General features: G+C 37.8%; 1 protein-coding gene across 1 annotated transcript in view; it reads right to left on the bottom strand.

Moving 5' to 3' along the window:
• Positions 1-25,993, bottom strand: part of DOCK3 (dedicator of cytokinesis 3) — a 247,386-nt gene that overhangs the window by 162,186 nt on the left and 59,207 nt on the right. The window contains exons 5-6 of the mRNA XM_036267098.1: positions 9,022-9,170; positions 1,674-1,758 (exon numbers count right to left, since the gene is read on the bottom strand). Of these exons, the coding sequence (XP_036122991.1) occupies positions 1,674-1,758; positions 9,022-9,170 (234 nt within the window). The remainder of the gene's footprint in view (positions 1-1,673; positions 1,759-9,021; positions 9,171-25,993) is intronic.

Below are 25,993 nucleotides of genomic sequence, written 5' to 3'. Positions count from 1 at the left end.
TTTTAGGAAGACAAATGGTATTCTTACAACAAATCCTTAGTAGGTGACCTATTTTTCCGTCAGGAAACTCTCAGCTTTGTGAGCTGAAATTTTACAATTAAATATTAAATACCTTTTCGACCCTTTTAATTTGGAGACTCATATCTATAGTTCTAGGAAAGTGTTTTTTCTAGCTTTGAGATATAATTCACATATATTGTATAAATTTAAGGTGTACAATGTGATGATTTGATACACATATGTATTGTGAAATAAGTTAATATATCCTTAATTTAACATAATTACATTGTTGTTGTGAGAAGATTTAAGATCTAATCTTTTAGAAACTTTCAAGTACATAACACACTATTGTTAACTACCATCACCATGCTGTACATTAGATCCCCATAACTTAATCCTCTTAGTTTTAGAAGTTTGTACCCTTTGACCAACATTCTTCCCACCCTCAGCCCTGGCAATCACCATTCTACTCTGCTTCTATGAATTCAGCATTTTTACTGTCTACGTATTAGGTCATAAAGTATTTGTCTCTACCTAACTTACTTAGCATAGTATTCTTAAGATCCATGTTGTCACAAATGACAGGATATCCTTTTTTCTTATTGCTGAATAGTATTTTATTATATATACAACCTTTTCTTTAGTCATTCATCCATAAATGGACATTTAGGTTGTTTCTATCTCTTGGCTACTGTGAATATGCTGCAATGAACATGAGAGCGCAGCTATCTCATTGAGATCCTGATTTCAATTCCTTTGTATACATATCCAAAAGTGGGATTGCTGGATCATTTGGTGGTTCTATTTTTTATTTTTTGAAGGATCTCCATACAGTTTTTCATAGTGGCTGTACAGATTTATATTCCCACCAACAGTGCCCAAGGGTTCTCTTCTCTCCACATCTTGACACCACTTATCTCTTGTCTTTTTGATGACAGGCATTCTAGGTGTAAGGTTATATTTCATTGTGGTTTTGATTCACATTTTCCTAATGATTAGTGATATTGAACACTGTTTCATTTTTTAAAATAAAGACTTGTAATTCTTTCTATAACCTTTAATTCTCATCAATATATACTCCTCAAATATGTGTATATTCCTTAAAGTGAGGTTTTACCCAGTCCCTTAGTCTAAGCTTAATTGTCACCTAGGTTTCTGATGTTTGTTTCACTTAAAAATTTTTTTACCTTTCTTTTATTAACTTCTTCTCAGTCAGCCTGCAAAATGTAATCTTGGTCATCAGTCAACTGAATATATTTTTATAAGGACCAATAGACAGCTAAGGATTTAACAGACTATGTCTCTCTTAGAAACACTGACACATCATTTCTAGGTTTAATCACTACATTAACCAATATTTGGCTTTTTTCAGCTTCAACTGAAGATAGAATTTTAGTAGCTGGTGAAGGCTGAAGGAGCTCTGTTCACCAGCAAAATCAACAGAGAAATGCCCCACAGACATTACAGTAAGCACAGCACTCTACACAGTTAATTTCATTTAGAAAAGCAAGGATGATATACTGTCAAAATAAGAGAGACCCTCCCCCTTAATTATACTGGGACAAAGACAAAGGAACAATTTTAGCAACATTATTCCATAACACAATTAGGAAAAATAAAGGAGAAAAAAACAAGGTGTGCAGGAACAAGCTACCCTGCGTTAGATTTCTTACCATTTTATAGAGATCAGAGACACTAATCTGGTCTGAATCCACTACTTCAAAGTCCTTTCGAGGCACCAGGTCCAAGCCCAGATGCCTAGGAAAGAGAAAGATCATACTCAGCATGCCATGTCTTCAGAGTTACTCATCCTTCTTTATGTGCCTGAAAGCCCATACCTGCCATGACCTTGTGGACAGAGGCTCAGACACTGCCTCAGGTGAGACATGCCTTTATCCAGTAACACTTCATTGTGCTCACCTTTTTTTCCCCTTATTGATTTTAGAGAGAAAGGAAGGGAGAGGGAAAGAAAGATAGAAACATTGATGAGAGAACATCGACTGGCTGCCTCCTGCACGCCCCCCCACTGGGGATTTGGCCCACAACCTGGGCATGTGCCCTGACCAGGAATCGAACTGGCGACTTCTTAGTGCATGGGTGGACGCTCAACCACTGAACCACACCAGCCAGGCCATAGTGCTCACCTTTAAGTAAATAAGTAAGGCTAGGGATTTTAAGTCTGGCATACTTCTAGTCATCAAGCAGTTCCCCTTGTGATGGTAAGAAGGATACATTTAATATCACACTGTTAACAGATCGACTGAGTTCATTAAGGATGAGTTTTCTCTAGATCATTTATAAGACACATTTACTTTTTTTTTTTTTTTTTTTTTATCCTCACCCGAGGATATTTTTCCATTTTTTTTGTACAGACAGAGTGGGAGGGAGAGAGAGGAAGGGGAGAGAGAGAGAAACATCGACGTGAAGGGACACATCGAGTGGCTGCCACCCGCACGACCAACCAGGGCCGGGGACAAACTGCAACCGAAGTACGTGCCCTTAGCGGGAACCGAACCCAGGTCTCTCTGTACCGCAGGCCGACGCTCTAACCGCTGAGCCAAACTGGCCAGGGCCACATTTACTTTTTATTTCTCCCCATCCTACAGGTATGCTCAAGGTTCCGTCATGCATTACTTACACTACCATGAAAAGTTATCCAGGATGCAAGCAGATGTGTAATTCAAAGTCAAACACATAAAAAATTACCTGCTGAAGATATTAAACTCAAAGAAATGTATGTTTTGGTTGAATTTTATCTCATTTTCAATTTAATTAAAACTGACAGTGGGTTATAGTAAAGACATCACTACATCTTAGCCAATATCTTAAGAAAATTAAACAGAAGTTTAACCAAGGAGTACTAATACTAAAATACACAGTATTTAGAAGATCTGGTATAACCTGGGCAGAAAGGAAGAAGTAATGGTGATTAATGATTGATTGGGAGGCAGGATGAGACAATGAATAACTCTGGGCATAGTCAGAACTCTTGGGTTCAAACATGGTACATAATTTATAGTCAATAAATGTTAGCTCCTTCTCTCTCTCTCTCTCTCTCTCTCTCTCTCAAAACAGCTCTAAACCTGGAGTCCAGTGGAGCTGTGGACCCCTGAAACTACTTACAACAGTATGTGTGCATGCTCATTTTACAAGTGATCATTTAAAACATTTTCCAATTTTTCTGTAGTCATGCTATTGAAACCTTTTAAAATACAAAACAGAGACAAAACTTCATACATATTCTTTAACAACTAGAGGTCACAAAATATATGTATCATCATGTCTAAATATTAGAATTAATGAAAATAATCCAATCAAAATATGTGTTTTCAGTATAATAGCTTAAGAAAAAAAAAATCCAGATGGATCTAAGTCATCAGGGCTGGGATTGAGTATATGTGCTCTGTGTTAGTGCACCACACACAGTAATGGACCTGTCTAGAAACTGATATCCATGCAAACTCTATCTTATTAGCACTATGACACTCTTATCTTGCTTGTCCATACAACTAATCACCCATGTACCCAATCCACTCACCTAACAGACCTTTTATGCACCAGACGAATGGTGCTGAATACAAGAAACACAGTAGTTTTCAGTCAAGCAAATGTTGGTATTCAGCAGGCTAATTCTCCCCCGAGAGCAGAGTGTTTTCCCTCTCCTTGAAGTCACTAGAGCACAGGACCTTTTTTTTAAGTTCATGTTTTACCTTCTATTAGAACAATTTTTGAAGTACAATTAATACACCATGATTGGCAGGCAGGTCTTATTTAACAGTTACAGGGTAGTCAAAATTTGTTGCTTGCTTGAAGATGGCAGCTCTCGCCCCCCAGTACCTCCTGAAGGGTTGTCCCCTTCCCAGTGCACAAAGCCACCAGGTGTTGAATTCTTTCTGCTTATCAAAATGTACATATCTTTTGTTCTGCTCCCTTAGAACCGACCCCCTGCTTGTGAAGGCAGACGTTAAGTTAGGTGAACTAATCTAGGCTAATGAGTTAACTAGAAAATATATTGCTTTGATCCATCAAAATACCTTAACTTCTAAAAGCAACCATCAGAAATGGAAGTGATAATGGCTGTTCAGGTACCTACTGGTTGGAGAAAACATTTTTATTGTGTGTGCTCTTGTGACTCTCAGTTCCTACTATTTCCTCTCTTACAACCCAACCTGGCCATTTTTATATTCTGGGCATGTTATGTTCATTGAGGACAGGGTCCAGGTCATATTTCTTTTTTATATTTTCCATGAAGTCCAAAAGATAATTTTTATAACTCTTTAAAGCAGTGGTCCTAAAATTGTTTTTCTTTCAGTACAACCAAGAGATCTGACATACTGCCTTTTATAAAAGAAATTGTAAGCAATACTGATTTTCTATCTATAGGGTGAGGAGAAAAAAATCAGAATCTTGAGATTGGGGTGGATATATACTTTGGTATAGGCCCCTAGGTAATTCTGCTATGATAGGTCCCCACTGAATATTCAATGAATCAAGTTATTAAGTAGGAATTCTCTGTATTATGTAAACCATCTGTAAAGAAATAAAACCTGGGACAAGGCTAGAATCTAAAAATGTTAAGAAGTGACCAGTAATTCTCTGTTTTCTGACCTTTGTTTTGGCGTTACACTCGTGGCATTTTCTGCCTACCCCCCACCCCTTTCCTTAAGGAACGTAAGAAGCATCTACCCAGTCTACAATAACTCCCATTTCAGGACACTGGATTTGCCTCTTAGTTTCTGTTTCCCAGAATTTTACAGTTATGCTAAAAGTGGATAGTGAAGCAAACACTCTTAATGTCTTACTAAAGCACAATTTACACATATAAAAACTTCCAATGAAGATGACTATTTTGGTTACAAATCCTTTTGCAGATGGTCTCAGTAGCGCAAGTTGCATCTCTTCTACCTAAATAGCATCCCGTCTATCATCTGTGGCAAATCCAAGTTAAAGTCCCTGTCTGTACTCTTTCCTTCTCTCACTGGCAGACTGTTAAGTGTCTACTTCTGTTAGGTATAAAACTTTCTTTTTTTAAAATATATTTATTTATTTATTTTTATTTTAGTTACAGATGTTTCTCCTTTTTTACCCCATTGACACCCTCCTCCCCATCCCCGCCACCCCGTCCCCGGCTTTGTTGTCCATGTCCATTGGTTATGTATACATGCATATAAGTTCTGAGAGCACAGGACCTTTTAATGTCTCAATTTCATTAGGAAATAAGAGAATGATTAACGGGTGATGTGATAAAATAGAAAGCAATTTCATTCTAAGACTGACTTAAATGGAGGAAGAGTAGTTTTCAAAAGCTAAACTGGAGGACTGTCCTCATTGGAAAAAGGCAGAGATGCTGCACAGTTAGAAGCAACACATGTTCACTACAAATTTCCCTCTGAGAAAGAGGTTCCTGGCTGTTTTTTTTCCTGTAGTTTAAGAATAATGAACAGTAAGTGTATGCAATGGTCAACTTAGTCTTTTCTCTATCTCTATAGCAAAGGGAGGCAGTGCAGCAAAGCAATTAGGAGCATAAGTTCTGAAGTTATATTGCCTGGTTCGTATCTTGACTCTTCCACAAAACCACACTGTCTTATCTATTATCATAGGCTGTTGTAAGGATTAATCCATGTAAAACACTCAGTACACTGCCTGGCATTATGAATTGCTACTGCTGTTGTAATTATTATCAGTTTGTGTTTCATCATTAGTCAACATATGGCCTAAAGTATAAGGACTGTGACCAGAGAGACATAGTGTCTGAATAAGACTCAAATAGATTAACACAAGCAGGTGACATATATCTACATATATTTACATACAGATGTAGTATAAAGCTGAATTTTCAAAAATGGTCCTACTAATTGTTTAAATGTTTCGTCTTTGCTCATCACCCGTCATTGATCACTCATCATTCATACTAATAATTCAATAAATATTTACTAGCACCTACTCTGTGCCAGGCCCATGATGAACTTGGGGACACAGCAGTGAATAAGAGACATGGTCCTGGTTCTATATGCCTTCAGGTGCACCTCTCTAAGGGCCCTCAATCTCTATATAAAATTATTTGAATTGTACACTTCTTCTGAATGTTCTATATTCTATTTTATTTTCTATTGTATATTTTTCTTCTAGGGTTCCTCATCTGAACCAAAGAACACAAAAAACAATTTGAAGTTAATTAATTACATATAATAAATGTTTTAAGGCATTAGGATTTAGTTTTTGCTCAGAATCATTTGAAAAGACTGGAGATGTTAGAATTTCCTGTGGGTAGTGCCCTTTTCTAATTCTTATAGTATAGAGAGCATACAGATAGTAACTATACTAATGAAAACATGGTATATTTATATAACTATAAAATATAATAAGATATAATTATAGCTACCCTTTACTTAACATTTACTTGGGATAAGCATTTTATATATATCATCTCTAAGCACTATGGGAAGTAGACAGTATTAGACCCATTGGATAATTGAGGAAATTAAAGTGGACAGAGGTTAACTCAGTGGCCCATTAAGGGAGCAGATTTGGGCTTGTCTCAAGCTAGGTCTGTCTTATTCTGAAGCTATGGTATTTCCACTATACCTGTTGCCTTTCTACTAATGACCATGAAAGTTAAGTACTAATGGCTATAGGTGATTGTAATCAGTTCAGTCATAATAGTTTGAGGGATGATTTTGTGTCAATACATCAATCCAGAAAGGAAAAAATACCGATTGGTATTCGCAATGGTATTTGTATTTGTATACCAAGAAGAAACGCATTTTACTACTTAGATTCATCCATGTAATGCCTACCAAGTGCAGCTGCTGTGCTGTGCTGAGTGTAGTGTGTATAAGTGAGTCATCAAAACAAGATAATCTGACATAAGAATTTTGACACAATCACACTATAAACATAGTTATCCCAGACTTCTTGAGTAGGGCAAGACACTGACTGGTGGACACAACAGCCTGTAACAGAAGTTTAAGAAGTCATGGAAACATCTGCTAATTTCAGATGTCATGAAGCTGGAAACTATCACCAAGTCCTTAAAGGGAAAGTACTGAATCACAAACCTTTCTGAGTCTTAGCTAAAAATCTACTCAGAGGAAATTCAGTGGGGTGGTGGGTGGGTGGCAGTAATTTCTGCAAACTGTAATTTAAACTGCTACTTGTGTTGCTTCCTCCAAGACCAAGACCCTTGGCAAGGAACATAAACTAAGCAGGAAGAAAGAAAGATGGGTGGGTTAGGATATATGGAATCTGGGAGAGAAAACAGAAAAGAGAGGCGGAGGAAGGAGAGACTAAAAAGAAAGAAAAACTAAAAATTATATATTTGTTGGTGATTTGTCTTAAACATTTAAACTTCACAATAAATATACTGATTATTTCATTTGATACTTATAATCCATAGAAACATCATTCTAAATCAACAAAAGCTCATAAAATATTTACATTTTATTCAAATCTGAACTTTCTATCTAAAGAATAAACACAAAAACTCTACAAATTATTGTAAGAAAAGTATTTCGGACATAGGTATTTTTCTAAGGCAAAAATCAATTAGGTTGAGTCATTCCTGGATTAATGCAATTTTAATTTAGCTATATTGTATTCATTAGTGATGAAAATAGAGACTGAGAAGAAACTTTTATAAACATCTTTATGAAAGGTGTTGAAAATACATTAACACATTAAAATTACATTGCTAGACAAATTATTTTAAAATTCCCTTAGGGAGGATGTAATTAACTGACTCTTTGTATAGGAGACCTGAACAGAGATAATGGCCAATTAATTTGAACACAGCTTTGTTTTATGCCCTTCCCATATTTTAGTTCCTAAAAATGTAAGAACATAATTTTATAAGTGATGATTTCTACCTAATACAATTTTAATAATTTTTACATATAGAATGAGTCTACACATTGACTAGGCCAACAAATGTACACCACATAAATTTAATGCCCAATTATTCAAATTTTTTACCAAATAAATAATAATTACTATGCTCAGGAAACAAAATAAAAATTGTTATTATATAGATTACTCAGTATTTATATAGAAAGCTCAGTATTTAATTTTAATTCTAAATAAAAGTGTAAAGTACCAGTTTAGTTTCTATCTTTGAAAGTTCTCATGTTAAATCAGATATGTATTATGGGACATACAATATTCACATTAGGAGTATAGAAAAAAGATCAAATAACCCATGGACTAGAAATACTGGTAATAATTTGCCTGGATTTAAGAAACCCTTAAAAATAATCAGAGAGATAGTCAAGTCCTGCATAAAGTGTACAGGCTTTGGGATTAGTCCTAGGTACAATCACCATCCCTATCACTCACTATATAACATTGGAAAAAGTGCTTTCTGAACCTGTTTCCTCATTAGGTAATACAGATCTCTTTTCTTGAAACAGCATACTAGTATTTCATTGCTAACAGTGCATATAAGTTAGACCGTGCACTTACCACAATGCTATAGGTAGATGCACTCAATAAACTATTAATAGCTGTTATCAATAACTTCTAAGATAGGTTCTGAAAAGGTAGAGCTATAATGTCTATGTAAGAGCTTACAGAAAAGGCATAAAAGTTTAAAATCATAGGTAATTAATATTTATTTTATTTTTTTCCTTTAATAATGATAGAGCTACAAAGTTCTCATTTAAGATTTGAAGTGACTATATTTTTCCACTGGGGGAAAGGGAAAAAACGGAAAGAAAGGGAAAATAAAGAAGTGGAAGGGAGGGAGAAAGAAGGAAAGAAGATACAGAAATTTGAGCTGGAAGAGACCTCAGTAGATAATGTTGTCCAATTTGTTTTTCCAGGAGTGAAAATAGAGGCTGAGAGAGTTTCAGTGGGTAGAACCAGTGAGTGTCCTTTAGAAACGGTGACTCACAGTAAAAATAATCAAAGCTTAGTAGAGAATAATGACTTTTAATCACTAAAGAGAAACTTTGATCAAGTACAAACTCCATGAGGACTGAATATTGTAAATAAAACTGAGAGATGTCCAAATGCAGGCATACTTACTCATTCCCCCAGTCCAGTCGCACGGTGATGTGCCGCTTAACCTCTCGCACCTGATCCTGAGTCAGGTGACCAGACAGTAGTTGCCTTCGAAGGTCAATAAGTTCATTCATCACATGGCGTAGTTTGTAGAAAAGATCTACTTTGTGTTTCTGAAAGGGCATTTTTGGTGTTGGATGAAAAAAAAATGAACATGGAAAGGGAATGAAAAAAGAGAGAGAGATAGTTAAACTATGAAAAGTGCTCATTTCTCTAAACCTCTAAAAAAGGCCATGTAAAGAGAAGCTTATTTAAGAATCTTAAAGTCGTTAGTTTGTACAGTCTAAAAGCCTCTACATAGTGACATGTAACAAGTAATATAATTTATCTGGATCATACACAATACTGATTATCTCTATTCTATCCTGGACTATTCATTTCCCAGTAAATCCAAGTAACTAAATTTTAATTAGAACAGAAAGTTACACAGGAGCCTAGATCTGTTTTCTCTGGCACAAGTTACTATCCTGTAAAAACAAACATTCCAACCACCCAGCAACGTCTCTGGTTTTTCCAGGAGCAATATTCAAGCTGGGAGAGGGAGGGAAAGAATCACTTGCCCTATTTTGAAGGTACTAAGGTTTCAAAATAAAGCCAAAGTCTCTGGAGTAACATTCACTCCAGGTTTCCAGGCCTCATCTAGCTTTAATTAGCTTTTGTAAACAGTATGTGTCCCTAGTGTCACAGATTTCTACTCTTTTTAGTTTAATAAAACATGTCACCTTTGTAAGAGTTAAGTGGGAACCTTTTAATGAACTTAATGATGTCATAGTGGGTATGCTTACAAGTAAAAAATGAAAATGCCATGACAGTAGATGCTTGAGCAAAAGATATACTTAAGAACACAAAATTTAAAACTAAATTCCTATTTGCTCACAAGTGAAATTTTAATTTTGGAATTTTTAGGTTTCTGTTTGTATTGTGGAGAAGCATACTTTTACATAATTGAAATTCTTGGAATGTAACTTATCTAAAAAGAATGCTTTTAAAAACAGATCAGCCCTGGTAGGTTTGCTCAGTGGTTAGAGCATCAGCCCAAGAACCAAAGGGTAGCAGGTTTGATTCCTGGTCAAGGGCATGTACCTGGGTTGCAGGTTCAACCTCCAATGGGAGAAAACCATTCAATGTGTGTCTCTCACATTGATGTTTCTCTCTCTCTCTGCCCCCTTCCCTCCTTCCACTCTATCTAAAAAACAAATAAACAAACAACAGCAAAAAAAAACAATGGAAAAGTATCCATGGTGATGATTAAGAAAATAATAGCCCTGGCCAGTTTGGCTCAGTGGGTAGAAGGTCAGCCCTCGAACCAATGAGTCTTGAGTTTGATTCTGGTCCAGGGCGCATACCTCTGTTGTGGTTAGTCCCGGGCCCTGGTCGGGTCATGTGGGAGGCAACCAGTTGATGTGTCTCTTTCATCCCACCCGCCCCCCCCTTTTCCTCCTTCACACTCTAGATCTAAAGATAAATAGAAAAATATCCTCAGGTGAGAATTAAAAAAATAAAAGTAGTAATAAAGACCAATTAACCTATATTAGCAATTTTCAACCAGTATGCCACAAGAGTTTTTAAAACATGCAATACCTGACTATTTAGCAGGGGCATTGACCTCTTTTCCCTTAGATTGTCAAATACAAAAATGACAATAGCCAACACAATAGCCGTCCGGTGTGTATAAATAAATATTATACCGCCCTGGCCGGTTTGTGTCAGCGGTTAGAGCATTGGCCCACAGACCAGAGAGACCTGGGTTCCTGCTAAGGGCACGAACCTCGGTTGCAGTTTGTCCTGGCCCTGGCTGGGGTCATGTGGGTGACAACCAGTCGATGTGTCTCTCTCACATCGATGTTTTTTTTCTCTCTATCTGAGGATATATGCAAAAATGTCCTCAGGTGAAGATAAAAAAAAAAAAAAAAATACCTATTTTTTTTTTTTTTGTCAGACTGACAAAAAATATACTTTTTGGTGTGCCACAGAATTTTAGTAATTAGTTTATGTGTGCCATGAGATGAAAAAGGTTGAGAACTGCTGACCTATAACTATATTGTTAGTAAAGTCTCTATCTGAGATTTTCCCTAAAAGGGGGCTTGCTAAAATAAGCCTGATTTAAGTGGCTATAAATAACATTAATTATAAAGCAAATTACAAACCAGTAGAATTAGCTAATGTTTTTTAGGTGGCAGTGATCTTATAACAAATGTTCAAAACATCATACTACTGAGAAATCATCTAATGAAGCATTAGACTTTTAAAGGTCCATCTTAAAGAGCAATTATTTTTAACAAGAATACCTTAGGAATCATGTACTGTAACTACATCATTTCAAATGGCATTCTATCCCTTCTTTAGTTGATGAATATGTGAAGAAAAGTTAAGCACCTTGATGGCACACAATGCTGGCACAAGGACAAATTTACCAAGTCTTGCCAGCTCAAAAAGCAACAAGGCCTAAGCAGACTGCATCATCTGGCAAATAGATCTTGAAGATAAAGCGGTAAAGGCAACACCGTTTTGATAAAACAGGGCTACATTTCTAAATTTAAAAGAGAAAGTTAGAATTATTATTTTCCTATCCAACCATACACAATCTACTGCATACATACATGAGCATTTATTTGTTCACTCAGTTAACAAATGCTCATGGAGTACCAGCTGAATGCTATCACTTTGCTGTGATTCCTACTCTTGTGATGTTTTCATTCTACAGAGCAGAGATAGAACTTCTCACCACCATTTTTCTTTTGTCCAAGAAAAAAAAATTAAAGCAGCCCTGGCCGGTTTGGCTCAGCGGTTAGAGCGTCGACCTGTGGTCTGGAGAGACCAGGGTTCGGTTCCCGCTAAGGGCACATACCTCAGTTGCAGTTTGTCCCCGGCCCTGGTTGGTTCGTGTGGGTGGCGACCACTCGATGTGTCCCTTTCACATCGATGTTTCTCTCTCTCTCCCTCCCTCCCACTCTATCTGAACAAAATATCAAAAAATGTCCTCGGGTGAGGATAAAAAAAAAAATTAAAGCAGAATAGGGACAGTGGGTAGCCAAGGGTGAGTTGACTGAGGCGTGGGAGAAGGTACTCCTTCAAGTAGGCTGGTCAAGGAAAGGCTTCTTTGGGAGCTGAACTTTGAGTAGAAATATGAATAAAATAGGATGACAGCATTTGAGAAAACTGGGGAAATTTTAGAGGCATAAAAAAATCAGCAAGATCAAATGCCTTGAAGTGAAAGTGGACTTGGCATGTTCATAGAGAAGAGAGAGCTCAGTGTACCTGGAGCAAAGTGAAGAAGAGGGAGCATGGTAATAATGCAGTCAGAGAGGCAACAGGGATCAGATCAGGCAGGCCTTTGTAAGCCATCCAAGCAAGATAGGAAACCACTGGAAATTTGCATCAGAAGAGTGATGTGATATGACATACGTCTTGAAAGCATTACTCTGAGTGCTCTGTTGAGAATAAACCATGAACAAGAAAGAAGAACTCTGGAGTTCCAGTCAGAAGGCTATTTATTGCAACAATTCACAGAATGATGGGTGACTGGATAAAGGTAAGACTGGTAATGATAAAAATTTTAGGGCTTAGAGTTTTGATATGTTAGAGCTGTCAGGATCTACTGATAGATTAGAGGTGGGATATGAATGAAGTCAAATATCATTCTTTATTCTGGCCTGGTAACACATCTGAAAGAGAGAAACATGATTTAATTTGGACATGCTAATTTGACATTTGATATTTGGAGGTCAGGAAAGGGAGAAGTAGCTAGCAGAAAAAATTATGAGGGAGGAGTAAGCAGGGAAGTGAGAGGAAAAGCAGTATTGAAAACAGGGTTTTAAGGACTTTGTCAAATGCACTGAAAGGTTAAATAAAATACAGACTGAGAACTGGCCACTGGATTTGGCATTGTAGTGGTCATCACTGCCCTCTACAAGGGAAATTTTGATGAAATGAAGTGAGTTCATGAGAGAACAGAACATGGATGAACCTAGCATGTATGATGCTAATGCTAAGTGAAATAAGTCAAAGAAAGACAAACATATGATATCATTTATATGTGGAATTTAGAAAAACAAGTGAACAAACAAAACAAAAACTGACTCATAGAAATAGAGATAAAACTGATAGTTGCCAGAAGGGAGGGGGTGAGAGGATGGGTGAAAAAAAGAGGGGAATATATTTAAAAATATTGTGATAACTGTATGGTGACAGATGGTTACTTAATTAGCATGGTGATCACATCATAAAGTATATAATTGTCCAATCACTATATTACACACCCGAAACTAATATAATAATGTGTACCAACTATATTTAAATTTAAAAAAAAAATGAGCCCTGGCTGGTTTGGCTCAGCGGTTAGAGTGTCGGCTTGCGGTCCAGAGAGACCCGGGTTCGGTTCCCTCTAAGGGCATGTACCTCGGTTGCAGTTTGTCCCCGGCCCTGGTTGGGTAGTGCAGGTGGCAGCCACTCGATGTGTTCCTTTCACGTCAATGTTTTTCTCTCTCCCTCCCGCTCTATCTGAACAAAAAATGGAAAAATGTCCTCGGGTGAGATAAAGGAAAGAAAAGAAAATGAAAGAGAAGAAATGGAGGCAGAGCAATTCTTTTGCAGAATTTTCAGTAAATGGAAGCAAAGAAATGGGGTAGCAGAACAGGGTTGTGTGATCAAAAGATAGATTTCAGGCTGTTTGTATGCTGAAGGGAATGATCTAATAGAGAAAATTTGATGATGCAGGTGTTAAATTCCTGAGTAGCCACAAAGAGGTGGCTCCCAGGTCAAAAGAAGAGGTTTCACTTAGGCTGGATACCCTACGTATTGTCACAAAGAGGAAAGGTATAGAATATGGCTAATGCCACAAGTAGTTGAGAGATCTGATGACAGGAAAACTATTTTTCTTCTGGTTGCTTTAGTCTCAAGGAAATAAAAAGTGAGGCCATCAGCTGAGAGTGAGTGGGGTGGGAGCAGATGTTAGAGGTTTGAGAATAGAGAAGATGTAAAATAGTTTCACAGAGAGTGATAACACAAATCAGCAGGGGAAAGGTAGTTCAACTGCCAGATGGTTTTGAGATTTGTGAACACTAATTAAAATGTTGTGCTTTTTTTTTTTAAGCTAAGTACATTTGACCCTTGAACAACATGGGTTTGAACTAGGCAAATCCACTTATATGTGGATTTTATTCAGTATTAAATCCTTGCATTGTTTTCAGTCCGTGGTATGTAGTTTATGGATGTGGAGGGCCAACTGTATGCATTGAACTACACTATTTTATATAGGGAATTTGAGCATTCACCGATTTTGGTATCCATGAGAAGTCCTGGAACCAACCCTGAGGATACTGAGAGACAACTAAGTTTTGAGGGAGTCAAAAGTTATACACTGATTTTCAACGGTGCTGTGCATTGATACCTCTAACCCCTGTGTTGTTCAAGAGTCAACTGTATAATGTATATTGATACTGAAATATCACATATATGTATATATGTACATATGGATAAATATATATAATGTACATGTACATAGACATAATATTTACATAACTCACATGCACATACACATAGATACAATATCTATAAAAGAATACACTAATATAGTCTTTAAAGCATTACAGTTATTATTATTTTCTTATCCTCACCCGAGGACATTTTTGCATTTATCTTCAGATAGAGTAGGAGGGAGAGAGGGAGGAAGAGAGAGAGAGAAACATCGATGTGAGAGAGACACACTGACTGGTTTCCACCCACACAACCCCAACTGGGCCTGGGACAAACTGCAACCGCAGTATGTGCCCTTAGCAGGAACCGAACATGAGTCTCTCTGGTCTGCAGGCCCACGCTCTAACCGCTGAGCCAAACCAGCCAGGGCCAGTTTGTTTTTTGTTTTTAAATCAAGAGTTTCTAACAAATGCTATTTTCCAAAGATGACTATGCTATTTCTCATTTTAAGCACTCTTCTGCAAAAATGTGACCTTGATACTCCTCAGTATAAAATGAGTCCATTTCTCATACCCTTGAATCCAGGCAGGTCCTGAGACTGCTCTGACCAATCAAACTGACAGCAGTGAGTGAGGCCAGGTCCTAAGCACAGCCCTTAACTAGTCTGGAAGTTTCTACCTCTTGCCTCTAGGAATACATGTTCTTAAGAGGGAGATTCCCTCTCAGAATCCACCTGCCATGCTGTAAACTAAAAGGAGAGGTGCCACAAGGCAAGATACTCCAGTAAGCAGTCCCTGCTGTGTTAAGTGAGCTGTCTTAGATGCCATGCTTAGCTCAAATGAGCCTTCAGAGGACTACAGCTCCTACCAATACCTAACTGCAACAGAATGATAAAACCCTATGTAAAAACTGCCCAATCCAGAGAACAACATAATAAATGTCTTAATCCATAAGCTTTAGGTGGTTTATATGATAACTGTACAGTATTTTCTCTAATAGAAAAATCAGTTACTGTTTCTGATTATATAGAGGTGGGAATACTAACCCTATACCAAAAATGAAATGAATCGTATAATCAGAAAGCAGCATTATTATTGTAATCAATGTGGTGCTAATTTCTTTTTCCAGGCCAATCCAATGACCTCTTTGACTAGAGACCTGAATACTAGAGTCTCCATGAGCATTGGTGAGGGTTGCTCTGACACCACACTGTACTCGGGTTTGTTAGCAGAAGAAAACACACACCGTTCAAGGTGAGCAATCTGGGTGACTAGCCCCAGAGCACACGCTTTACTAGGATCACGTGACACCACAGAACAGCAGAATATCCAAATCAGGCTGAACAATCCTTTCCCACTGAGAGGCCTGCTCCTCAGTAGATTAAAATAACAGTATAACTAGGCAGGCAGTAATGTTTAGTTTTCCTGCACAATCATCCCTAGTTCCTGTCACTGCTAAAATAAAAAGCAGGGAAAAAGAATTTTTGTAAGCATAAGCAGAAAAAGAAATTTATGGCCCATCCTAGCAACACATTCAGCCTCTCCAAAAGCTCAACAGTCTAATATTTGTCAAGAACATTCACAGACTATTTGGAAAGTATACTGAAGAATCAGCAGAATCTATAAATTTAACTATTTTGAAATCACATGCCAAGTAGAATTTGTCTCATCAGTGTGAAAGAATCCCTGGAACTCTGCAGAAAAAATCTGAGGTTTAATACTCCTGGTTTAAAATTATTTTTACTAAACTGCATGTAACCCAATGTGGAAGAAAGGTTGTACTGCAATGATACCTTTGGATTAGTAAATAAGCAACACTGTAGAGTACCCATCATAAAGTATGCTACCATTATTTTAAAACTACATATGCATAAAGATGTGCTAATATGATTATAAAATTCTAAGTAAAAGAAAATTACATCGAAAGTACTGCTCTCCTCAAAGAGAACAAATGTCCTGCCATGAGTACTAACAACTTGAGAGGTGAAAATCAATCTAATGGTAGTTAAGCTTTACATCTAAATTTCAAGTTGTTAAAGGAAAATTCCCAGATCCCTCTCCATTTTACCTCTTACTTTTTTTTTTTTTTTTTTTTTTTTTTTTTATCCTCACCTGAGGACATTTTTCTATTTTTTGTTCAGGTAGAGTGGGAGGGAGAGAGAGGAACAGAGAGAGAGAGAAACATCGATATGAAAGGAACACATCGAGTGGCTGCCACCCACACGACCGACCAGGGCCGGGGACAAACTGCAACCGAGGTACGCGCCCTTAGCGGGAACCAAACCTGGGTCTCTCCGGACCGCAGGCTGACGCTCTAACCGCTGAGCCAAACCGGCCAGGGCTACCTCTTACTTTTGAACATTTACTTTATATGTAGGTAGATGGTTTATTTTCTCATTTTATTTCTTGTTAACAAAATAACCATTATGAACTTGAGTTTATTTAAACTTCTCCACTATTTCTTTTTTTAAAAATTGCTATTAATATTCAAATCTCTTGCCCTGGCTGGTTTGGCTCAGTGGTTAGAGTGTCGGCCCAAGGACTGAAGGGTCTCAGGTTCAATTCCAGTCATGGGCACGTACCTGGGTTGCAGGTTCGATTTCCAGTTGGGGTCCTGCAGGAGGCAACCAATCGATGTCTCTCTTTCACATGGTTTTTTTTTTCCCCCTCTCTCTCTCCTCCTCCCTCCCTTTCACTTTCTCTAAAAATCAATGGAAAAATATCCTCGGGTGAGGATTAACAACAACAAAAAAAATCAAATCTCTTACCATAAATTAACCTCTAATCCTATTCAAAATGTTTATGTTATACCCTAAAGCTTTAGGGATCATCACAGTATAATATAAAAATATCTAAAACGTGCCCTGGCCGGTTTGGCTCAGTGATTGGAGCGTCGGCCTGCGGTCCAGAGAGACCCGGGTTCGGTTCCTGTTGGAGGCACATTCTTCGGGTGCAGTTTGTCCCCGGCCCTGGTTGGGTCATGTGAGTGGCGACCATTCGATGTGTCCCTTTCATGTTGATGTCTCTCTCTCTTTCTGTTTCTCTCTCTCTCTCTCTCTCACTCCCACTCTATCTGAACAAAAAATGGAAGGGTGTCCTCAGGTAAGGATAAAAAAATATATATATATCTAAAATGTACCCTGGCCAGTTTGGTTCAGCAGTTAGAGCATCGGCCTGCAGACCAGAAAGTCCCCGGTTCGGTTCCTGCTAGGGGCACGTACCCCGGTTGTGGTTTGTCCCCAGCCCCAATTGGGGTTGTGTGGGTGGCAACCAATCAACATGTTTCTCTCACATCGATGTTTCTCTCTCTCTCTCTCTTCCCCCTCTCTCCCTCCTGCTCTATCTGAAGATAAATGCAAAAGTGTCCTCGGGTGAGGATTAAAAAAAAAAAAAAAGAAAGAAAATATCTAAAATGTAGTACTTGGCAACCCCAACAACCTTTCTGCTACAAATATATTTGAGTCCAGGAATTTAAACTTTTATTTTAGGTTACTGAACAACATAGTCAGCAAAGCCTTGAAAAATGAGTTCAAAAGAGAAAATTCTATGAAACAACACAATATCTAAATCCAAGCTATTTCACACGGATCTTCAAGTACATATTCGCAAATAAAAATACAAAGAAGCAATGTGAAAATTCATTTTAAATTGTTCACTAATATAGGGGGTATGCCTATACAATCTACTTGCTTAGCATATATATTTACTGTTTCATCTGTGAGGGGCCAGGATGTCTTCCTCACTCCACTCCCAACCCAAACACATCCTCTCTCATAGATTCACTGATAATCAAATTAACACCCTTTATGGTTTTGACCTTCTTTTACAACAGAAGAATTTTCAGGAGAGCCAAGACTATTTATTTATTTGTTTTTAGCCTTATATGAAGATTTGTTTATTGGTTTTAGAAAGAGAGGAAAAGATAGGGAGAGAGGGAGAGAATGAGAGAAAGAGGAAATAAGGGGGAGAGGGGGAGAAGGGAAGAGAGAAAAACATCTATTGGTTGCCTCCTGCCACATGCCCCAACCAGGTATTGAACCCACAACCTGGGTATGTGCCCTGACCAGGAATCGAACACACCACCTTTTGGTATATGAGCCGACACTCCAACCAAGTGAGCCACACTGGTCAGGACTGTGTATAGTTTTCTTAAGACTGCTTGTGAATCTATAATTATCTCAAAATAAAAACAAGGGAGACCATGAAATAAGTGCTCATCATTAGAATGATTTGACGTTGTAAATAAATTAAATATCCCCCAAATTAGTGCTTAAATTCAGAGCTATTCTGCTATAAATTCTGGAAGATATATTTTATAAAGGAACTTTGTAAAACGTAAATGTAGTATTTATATAGATGAATTAAGGCCCATGAATAGATATACCAACTTGGAAAACAGGAGAAATAAGAAAAGACATGCCCTACTAAATATTATTATATTTATCATATGTATGTATATTTGATATATATCAAATAATATATGTATCATAAATATCATATATTAGACATCCTGCAAAGCCTTTTTTTAATCCTCATCTGAGGATACTTTTCCATTGATTTTCAGATAGAGTAGGGAGGGAGGAGAGAGAGAAACATCAATGTGCGAGAGAGACACCAATTGGCTACTTCCCACACGACCCCAACCAGAGCTGGGGATCAAACCGCAACTGAGGCACGTGCCCTTGACTGGAATTACACCCGAGACCCCTTGGTCCATGGGCTGATGCTCCAACTGCTGAGCCAAACAAGCCAGGGCAACCACAAAGTCATTTAGATAAAAATTGGCATATTACAGCAAGAAAAGGAGAGCCTAGAAACAAACTGGTATGAACAGCTGTTATATAGTAGAGACGAGATTACAAATCAATGGAGAACAAACAGCTTGATTAGTAGGTGGTGTAGGAAAAACTGGCTTATAATATTGAGAAAAGTAAAGTTGGAATTACAGATTTCCATATAGAGAATGAATTCCAGATGGTAAAGACATAAATGTGAAAGGTAAAACTATGAAACTAATAATATAAAAAGTAGTAAGAGTATTTTTGTGACTTTGAGATGGGATAGATCTGTTAAACAAGACCCCAAGCCACAAACCATAGGAAAAAATTGTGATTACATTACTATTTAGGATTTATGTACAATTAGAAAACCACAAAGAATACAGATAGATGACAGACTGGGGATAGAGAACAGATATACACAACAGCCAAATATGGCAATTAAAGATGTAAAAATTATAAGTAATTGCTACAAATAACCAAGAAAAAGACAAAACCCAATAGAAAAATAGACAAAGGATATGAATAATTAACATGAAGGAAAATGATAAAAACAAAAATATAAAGTGATAGTCAGCAATACTTCTAATCAGAAAAAACAAACAAAAAAAAAAACAAAGGAAAATAAAGAATCCAATTAAAAAATGGGCAGAGGCCCTGGCCGGTTTGGCTCAGCGGTTAGAGAGTCGGCCTGCGGTCCGGAAAGACCCGGGTTCGGTTCCCGCTAAGGGCGCGTACCTCGGTTGCAGTTTGTCCCCGGCCCTGGTTGGTTGTGCAGGTGGCAGCCACTTGATGTGTCCCTTTCATGTCGATGTTTCTCTCTTTCTCCCTCTCTCTCCCTTCCACTCTATCTGAACAAAAAGTGGAAAAATGTCTACGGGGAGATTCCAAAATGGCGGTGGAGTGAACAGAAGTTACACAGACTGTCTCCCAGGACCAAACTGGAATTACAACTAAAACACAGACAAATCGATGGGAAAAAGCAACAGAAAAGCACCTTGCGAGGACCACTGCATCGATCCTGGTAGGATTGCGAAGGCGCGAGATGGGGGCTGGGAGCCCACAGACAGCAGCTCCCTCAGGTTAAAATCCCAAGCGGCCCCACAGCGCAGAGCCGGGACAGAGGCTAAAAAAGCCACATCCACTCACTTGGGCTCCGGGAGAGGGAGGGCAGACTGGACTGTAACTGTGTGGGGACACTCGGGATTTGGAGGGCACTCAGAGCTTTTGCTGAGTTGCTGCCACTCAGGAGAGTGGCCATATTGCTCCTTCCCAGGGCTCTGGAATGAGGCAGCAGCCCTTCCCTCAGAGATTCAACCCCACCCTGTGTGCCATTGAAATGCTACTTGAGGCTCATTAACAACCAGCATCTGCCCCACCCTCGGGAAATCCCCTTATGGTGAATACCTGAGGGAGTTTTTCAATCAAGTGACAACCCAAAACTCTTCAAGTAACCTGGACTGCTAGCCTCCAGGCAAAGAGCTAGAGGATAACAGTAACTTTCCTGGGCTAGCAACCTTAACCAGAAAAGTAAGATTTGACAGTGGTGTTTACCGTGGGCCCTCCCTCACTCATCTAAACCCAGGAGAGGGAGCCACAAACAACAGAACACCAACACCCACAGGGAAAACTTGACAGACTCCAAAGCCCCCTGTGATAGCCAAAATGGTGAAACACAAGCCAAATGAAAGAACAAGAGACCTCCACTGAAGATGAGATCAATGTGGAGCAGTTAGGCAAGTTAACAGAGCTAGAATTCAGAGCCATGATCTTGAGGAAGCTCAACAGCATGAGTAAGGACACAGAGATGCTGAAAATAAACCAAATGGAAATTAAAAACCACTAAGAAGAGATAAAAAATGACATATCAGAAATAAAAAACACATTGCAAGGTCTAAAAAGCAGAGTAGAGGAAGCTGAGGACTGGATCAGTGAATTAAAAGACAGGGTGGAAAAAAATCAACCAATCAGACAACCAAAAGGAAAAAACGATTAAAAAACAGGAAGACAGCTTAAGAGAACTGTGGGACAACTGAAAACGTAATAATATTCGCATCATAGGAGTCCCTGAAGAAGAAGAAAATGAGCAAGGATTCGAGAATATATTCAAAGAAATAGTGACAGAAAACTTCCCTAATTTGGTGAAGGAAGAAGGCATTCAAGTTCAAGAAGCAGAAAGAGCACCAAGTAAGAAGAACCCAAACAGGCCCACACCAAGACAAATAGTAATTAAAATGCCAAAAATTAAAAACAAAGAGAGAATCCTAAAAGCAGCAAGAGATAAGCAACAGGTTACCTACAAAGGAAACCCCATAAGGCTCTCAGCTGACTTCTCACAAGAAACACTACAGGCCAGAAGGGAATGGCATGAAGTAATCAAGGTCATGAAAAACAAGGATCTGAATCCAAGACTACTCTACCCAGCAAGGCTATCATTCAAAATAGAAGGTTAAATAAAGAGCTTCCCACACACAAAAAAAGGCTAAGGGAATTCATTGCACTGCAAGAAATGTTAAAAGGACTACTGTAATTAGTAGAAGAAATAGGAAGAAAAATATAACCACACTAAACAAAAATGGCAATAAACAAGTACATATCAATAATCACTTTAAATGTAAATGGACTGAATGCTCCGATAAAAAGACACAGAGTAGCTGATTGAATAAGAAAGCACGACTCATCTATATGTTGTTTACAAGAGACCCACCTCACAATAAAAGACTCACATGGGTTGAAAGTGAAGGGAGAAAAAAACTTTCTAAGCAAATGAAAAGCAAAAAAAAAGCTGGGGTAGCAATACTTATATCTGATCAAATAGATTTCAAAAGGAAGGCCATAACTAGAGACAAAGAAGGCCACTACATAATATTGAAAGGATCTATCCAACAGGAAGATATAACCTTGATAAACATATATGCACCCAATATAGGAGCACCAAAATATATTAAAAATCTTCTGGAGGACTTCCAAGGTGAAATCGACAGCAATACAATCATAGCAGGGGACTTCAACACCCCGTTGACAGCACTGGATAGATCCTCTAGACAAAAAATTGGCAAGGAAACAGAGACTCTAAATGAAGCACTAGACCAAATGGAATTAATAGATATCTACAGAGAAGTAAACCCAAAAACTACAGAATTCACATTCTTCTCAAGTGCATATGAGACATTCTCAAAGATAGACCACATGATAAGACACAAACTAAATCTCTAGAAGTTCAAGAAGACTGAAATCATATCAAGCATCTTCTCAGATCACAATGGCATGAAACTAGAAATCAATTGCAACAAGAACATGCAAAGACATTTGAACATATGGAGGCTAAATAGCATGTTATTAAACAATGAATGAGTTACCGAGGAAATCAAGGGAGAAATTAAGAACTTCCTGGAAACCAATGAAAATGAACACACAACAACACAAAATCTATGGGATGCAGCAAAAGCAGTTCTGAGAGGGAAATTCATAGCACTACAGACCTACCTCAAGAAACAAGAAAAATTTCTAATTGACTGTCTGTCTAACCTTACAACTTAAAGAATTAGAAAGCAAACAAAAAGAAAACCCCAGAGCAAGTAGAGGAAGAAAGTAGTAAAGATCAGGAACAGAAATAAATGACATAGAGACCAAAAAAACATTTCAAAGGATCAGTGAAACAAAGAGCTGGTTTTTTGATTGATGGACCCTTAGCTAGACTCACCAAGAAACAAAGAGAGAGAACCCAAATACACAAAATCAGAAATGAAAGAGAAGTAACAACCAACACCACAGAAATACAAAAGATTGTTAACATCTACTATGAACAACTATATGGCAACAAATTCGACAATCTAAGCAAAATGGACAAATTTCTGGAAACACACAGTGTCCCAAAACTGGACCGGCAAGAGAAAGAAAACTTGAACAGACCAATAACAACTAAGGAAATTGAAGAGGTAATCAAGACACTCCCAGCAAACAAAAGCCCAGGCCCGGATGGCTTCACGGGGGAGTTTTACCGAGCATTCAAAAAAGAATTAACACCCAATCTCCTCAAACTATTTCAAAAAATTCAAGAAGGAAGACTTCCAAACTCATTCTATGAGACCAGCATAATTACAGTTCCAAAACCAGAAAAAGACACTACAAAGAAAGAAAACTATAGGCCAAGATCCCTGATGAACATAGACACCAAAATCCTGAACAAAATACTAGCAAATCGGATCCAGCAATACATCAAAAAAAATTATTCACCATGACAAAGTGGGATTCATTCCAGGGATGCAAGACTGGTACAATATTTGCAAATCAATAAATATAATACATCACATAAACAAAACGAAGAATAAAAACCACATTATCATATCAATAGACACTGAAAAAGCATTTGACAAAATCCAGCACCCATTTCTGATAAAAACACTCAGCAATGTGGGAATAGAGGGATCATATCTGGACATAATAAAGGCCATATATGAAAGACCTATAGCCAACATCATACTCAATGGGAAGAAACTAAAAACATTTCCATTAAGAACAGGAAGAAGACAGGGATGTTCACTTTTGCCACTCTCATTTAACATAGTACTGGAAGTCTTGACCACAGCAATCAGACATGAAGTAAAAATAAAAGGAATCCAAATTGGAAAGGAGGAAGTGAAACTGTCATTATTTGCAGATGACATGATATTATACAAAGAAAACCCTAAAGACTCCATCAAAAATCTACTAGACTTAATAAATGAATTTGGCAAAGTAGCAGGATACAAAATTAACGTCAAGAAATCAACAGCATTCATATACACCAATGATAAACTCACAGAAAGAGAAACTGAAAAAACAATCCCATTTACCATCGCAGCAAAAAAATTAAGATACCTAGGAATAAACCAAAGAAGTAAAAAACCTATTTGCAGAAAACTACAGGACACTGAAAAAAGAAATAGAGGAAGATATAAAAAAGTGGAAGCACATACCTTGTTCATGGATTGGAAGAATTAACATCATTAAAATGTCCATACTACCCAAAGCAATCTGTAGATTCAATGCAATCCCCATCAAAATACCAATGACATATTTCACATAACTAGAACAAATACATATTTGTCATGACAAATATGAACAAAAGTTCATATGGAACCAAAAAAGACCTCGAATAGCCACAGCAATTTTGAAAAAGAAGGACAAAGTAGGTGGGATCACAATACCAGATATCAGGTTATACTACAAAGCGACTGTAATCAAAACAGCCTGGTACTGGCACAAGGACAGGCATATAGACCAGTGGAACAGAACAGAGAACCCGGAAATAGACCCAAGGCAATATGCTCAATTAATATTTGACAAAGGAGGCAAGAGCATACAGTGGAGTAAAGACAGCCTCTTTAATAAATGGTGTTGGGAAAATTGGACAGCTACATGCAAAAAAAAAAAAGAAACTAGACCATCAACTTACACCCTACACAAGAATAAACTGAAAAAGAATAAAAGACTTAAATGTGACCCGTGAATCCATAAAAATCCTAGAAGAAAATGTAGGCATCAAAATTTCGGACATCATACACAGCAGAATTTTCACTGATACATCACCTAAGGCAACAGAAACAAAGAAAAAATGAACACATGGGACTACATCAAACTAAAAAGCTTCTGCACAGCAAAAGATACAATCATCAAAATGGAAAGGCAACCCACTGTATGGGAGAACATCATTGCCAATGATATATCAGATAAGGGTTAATTTCCAATATATATAGAGTGCTCATACAACTCAACAAAAGGAAGACAAAGAACCCAATTAAAAAATGGACAGAGAAGCTGAATAGACACCTCTCCAAACAGGACATACAAATGGCTAAGAGACATATGAAGAAATGCTCAACATCACTAATCATCAGAGAGATGCAAATTGAAACAACAATGAGGTATCACCTCTCAGAATGGCCGCCATCAACAAATCATCAAACAAGTGTTGGCGAGGGTGTGGAGAAAAGAGGACTCTAGTACACTGCTGGTGGGAATGCAGACTGGTGCAGCCACTATGGAAAACACTATGGTGTTACCTCAAAAAATTAAAAATGGAACTTCCATTTGACCCAGTGATCCCGCTTCTAGGAATATACCCTAAGAAGCCTGAAACACCAATCAGAAAGAATATATGTACCCCTATGTTCATAGCAGCACTATTTACAATTGCTAAGATCTGGAAACAGATCAAATGTCCATCAACAGATGAGTGGATAAAAAAGCTGTGATACATTTACACAATGGAAACTATGCAGCTGTAAGAAAGAAAGATCTGTTATCCTTTGAGATAGTATTACCCTAAGTGAAATAAGCCAAGCAGAAAAAGACAAATACCACATGATCTCACTTATATACGGAATATAACTAACATAACAGTCTGAGGAATATGGTAGACCCAGAAACATGGAAGTAGGGCACAGACTGACATCCCTCAGAAGAGGAGGTGAGGGGGAGTGGGAAGAGATAAACCACAGAACTTATATGCATGTATGCATAACCAATGGACATGAACAACAAAGCCAGGGACAGGGTGGGGGGGATAGGGAAGGGTGTGCCAATGGGGTAAAAAAGGAGAAACATCTGTAACAAAAAAAAATTTTTTTAATAAATAAGTAAATAAACAAATAAGTAGAAAAATGTCCTCGGGTGAGGATAAAAAAAAAAAAATGGGCAGAGGACCTAGAGAGACACCTCTCCAAACAGGACATACAAATGGCCAAGAAACATAAGAAAAAA

The sequence above is a fragment of the Molossus molossus genome, unplaced genomic scaffold (genome assembly GCF_014108415.1).
Source record: "Molossus molossus isolate mMolMol1 unplaced genomic scaffold, mMolMol1.p scaffold_m16_p_18, whole genome shotgun sequence".
In the NCBI taxonomy this organism is placed as follows: Eukaryota; Metazoa; Chordata; class Mammalia; order Chiroptera; family Molossidae; genus Molossus; species Molossus molossus.
The sequence above is the reverse complement of the archived record's forward strand: the minus strand, read 5'-3'. Positions and strand labels throughout refer to the sequence as shown.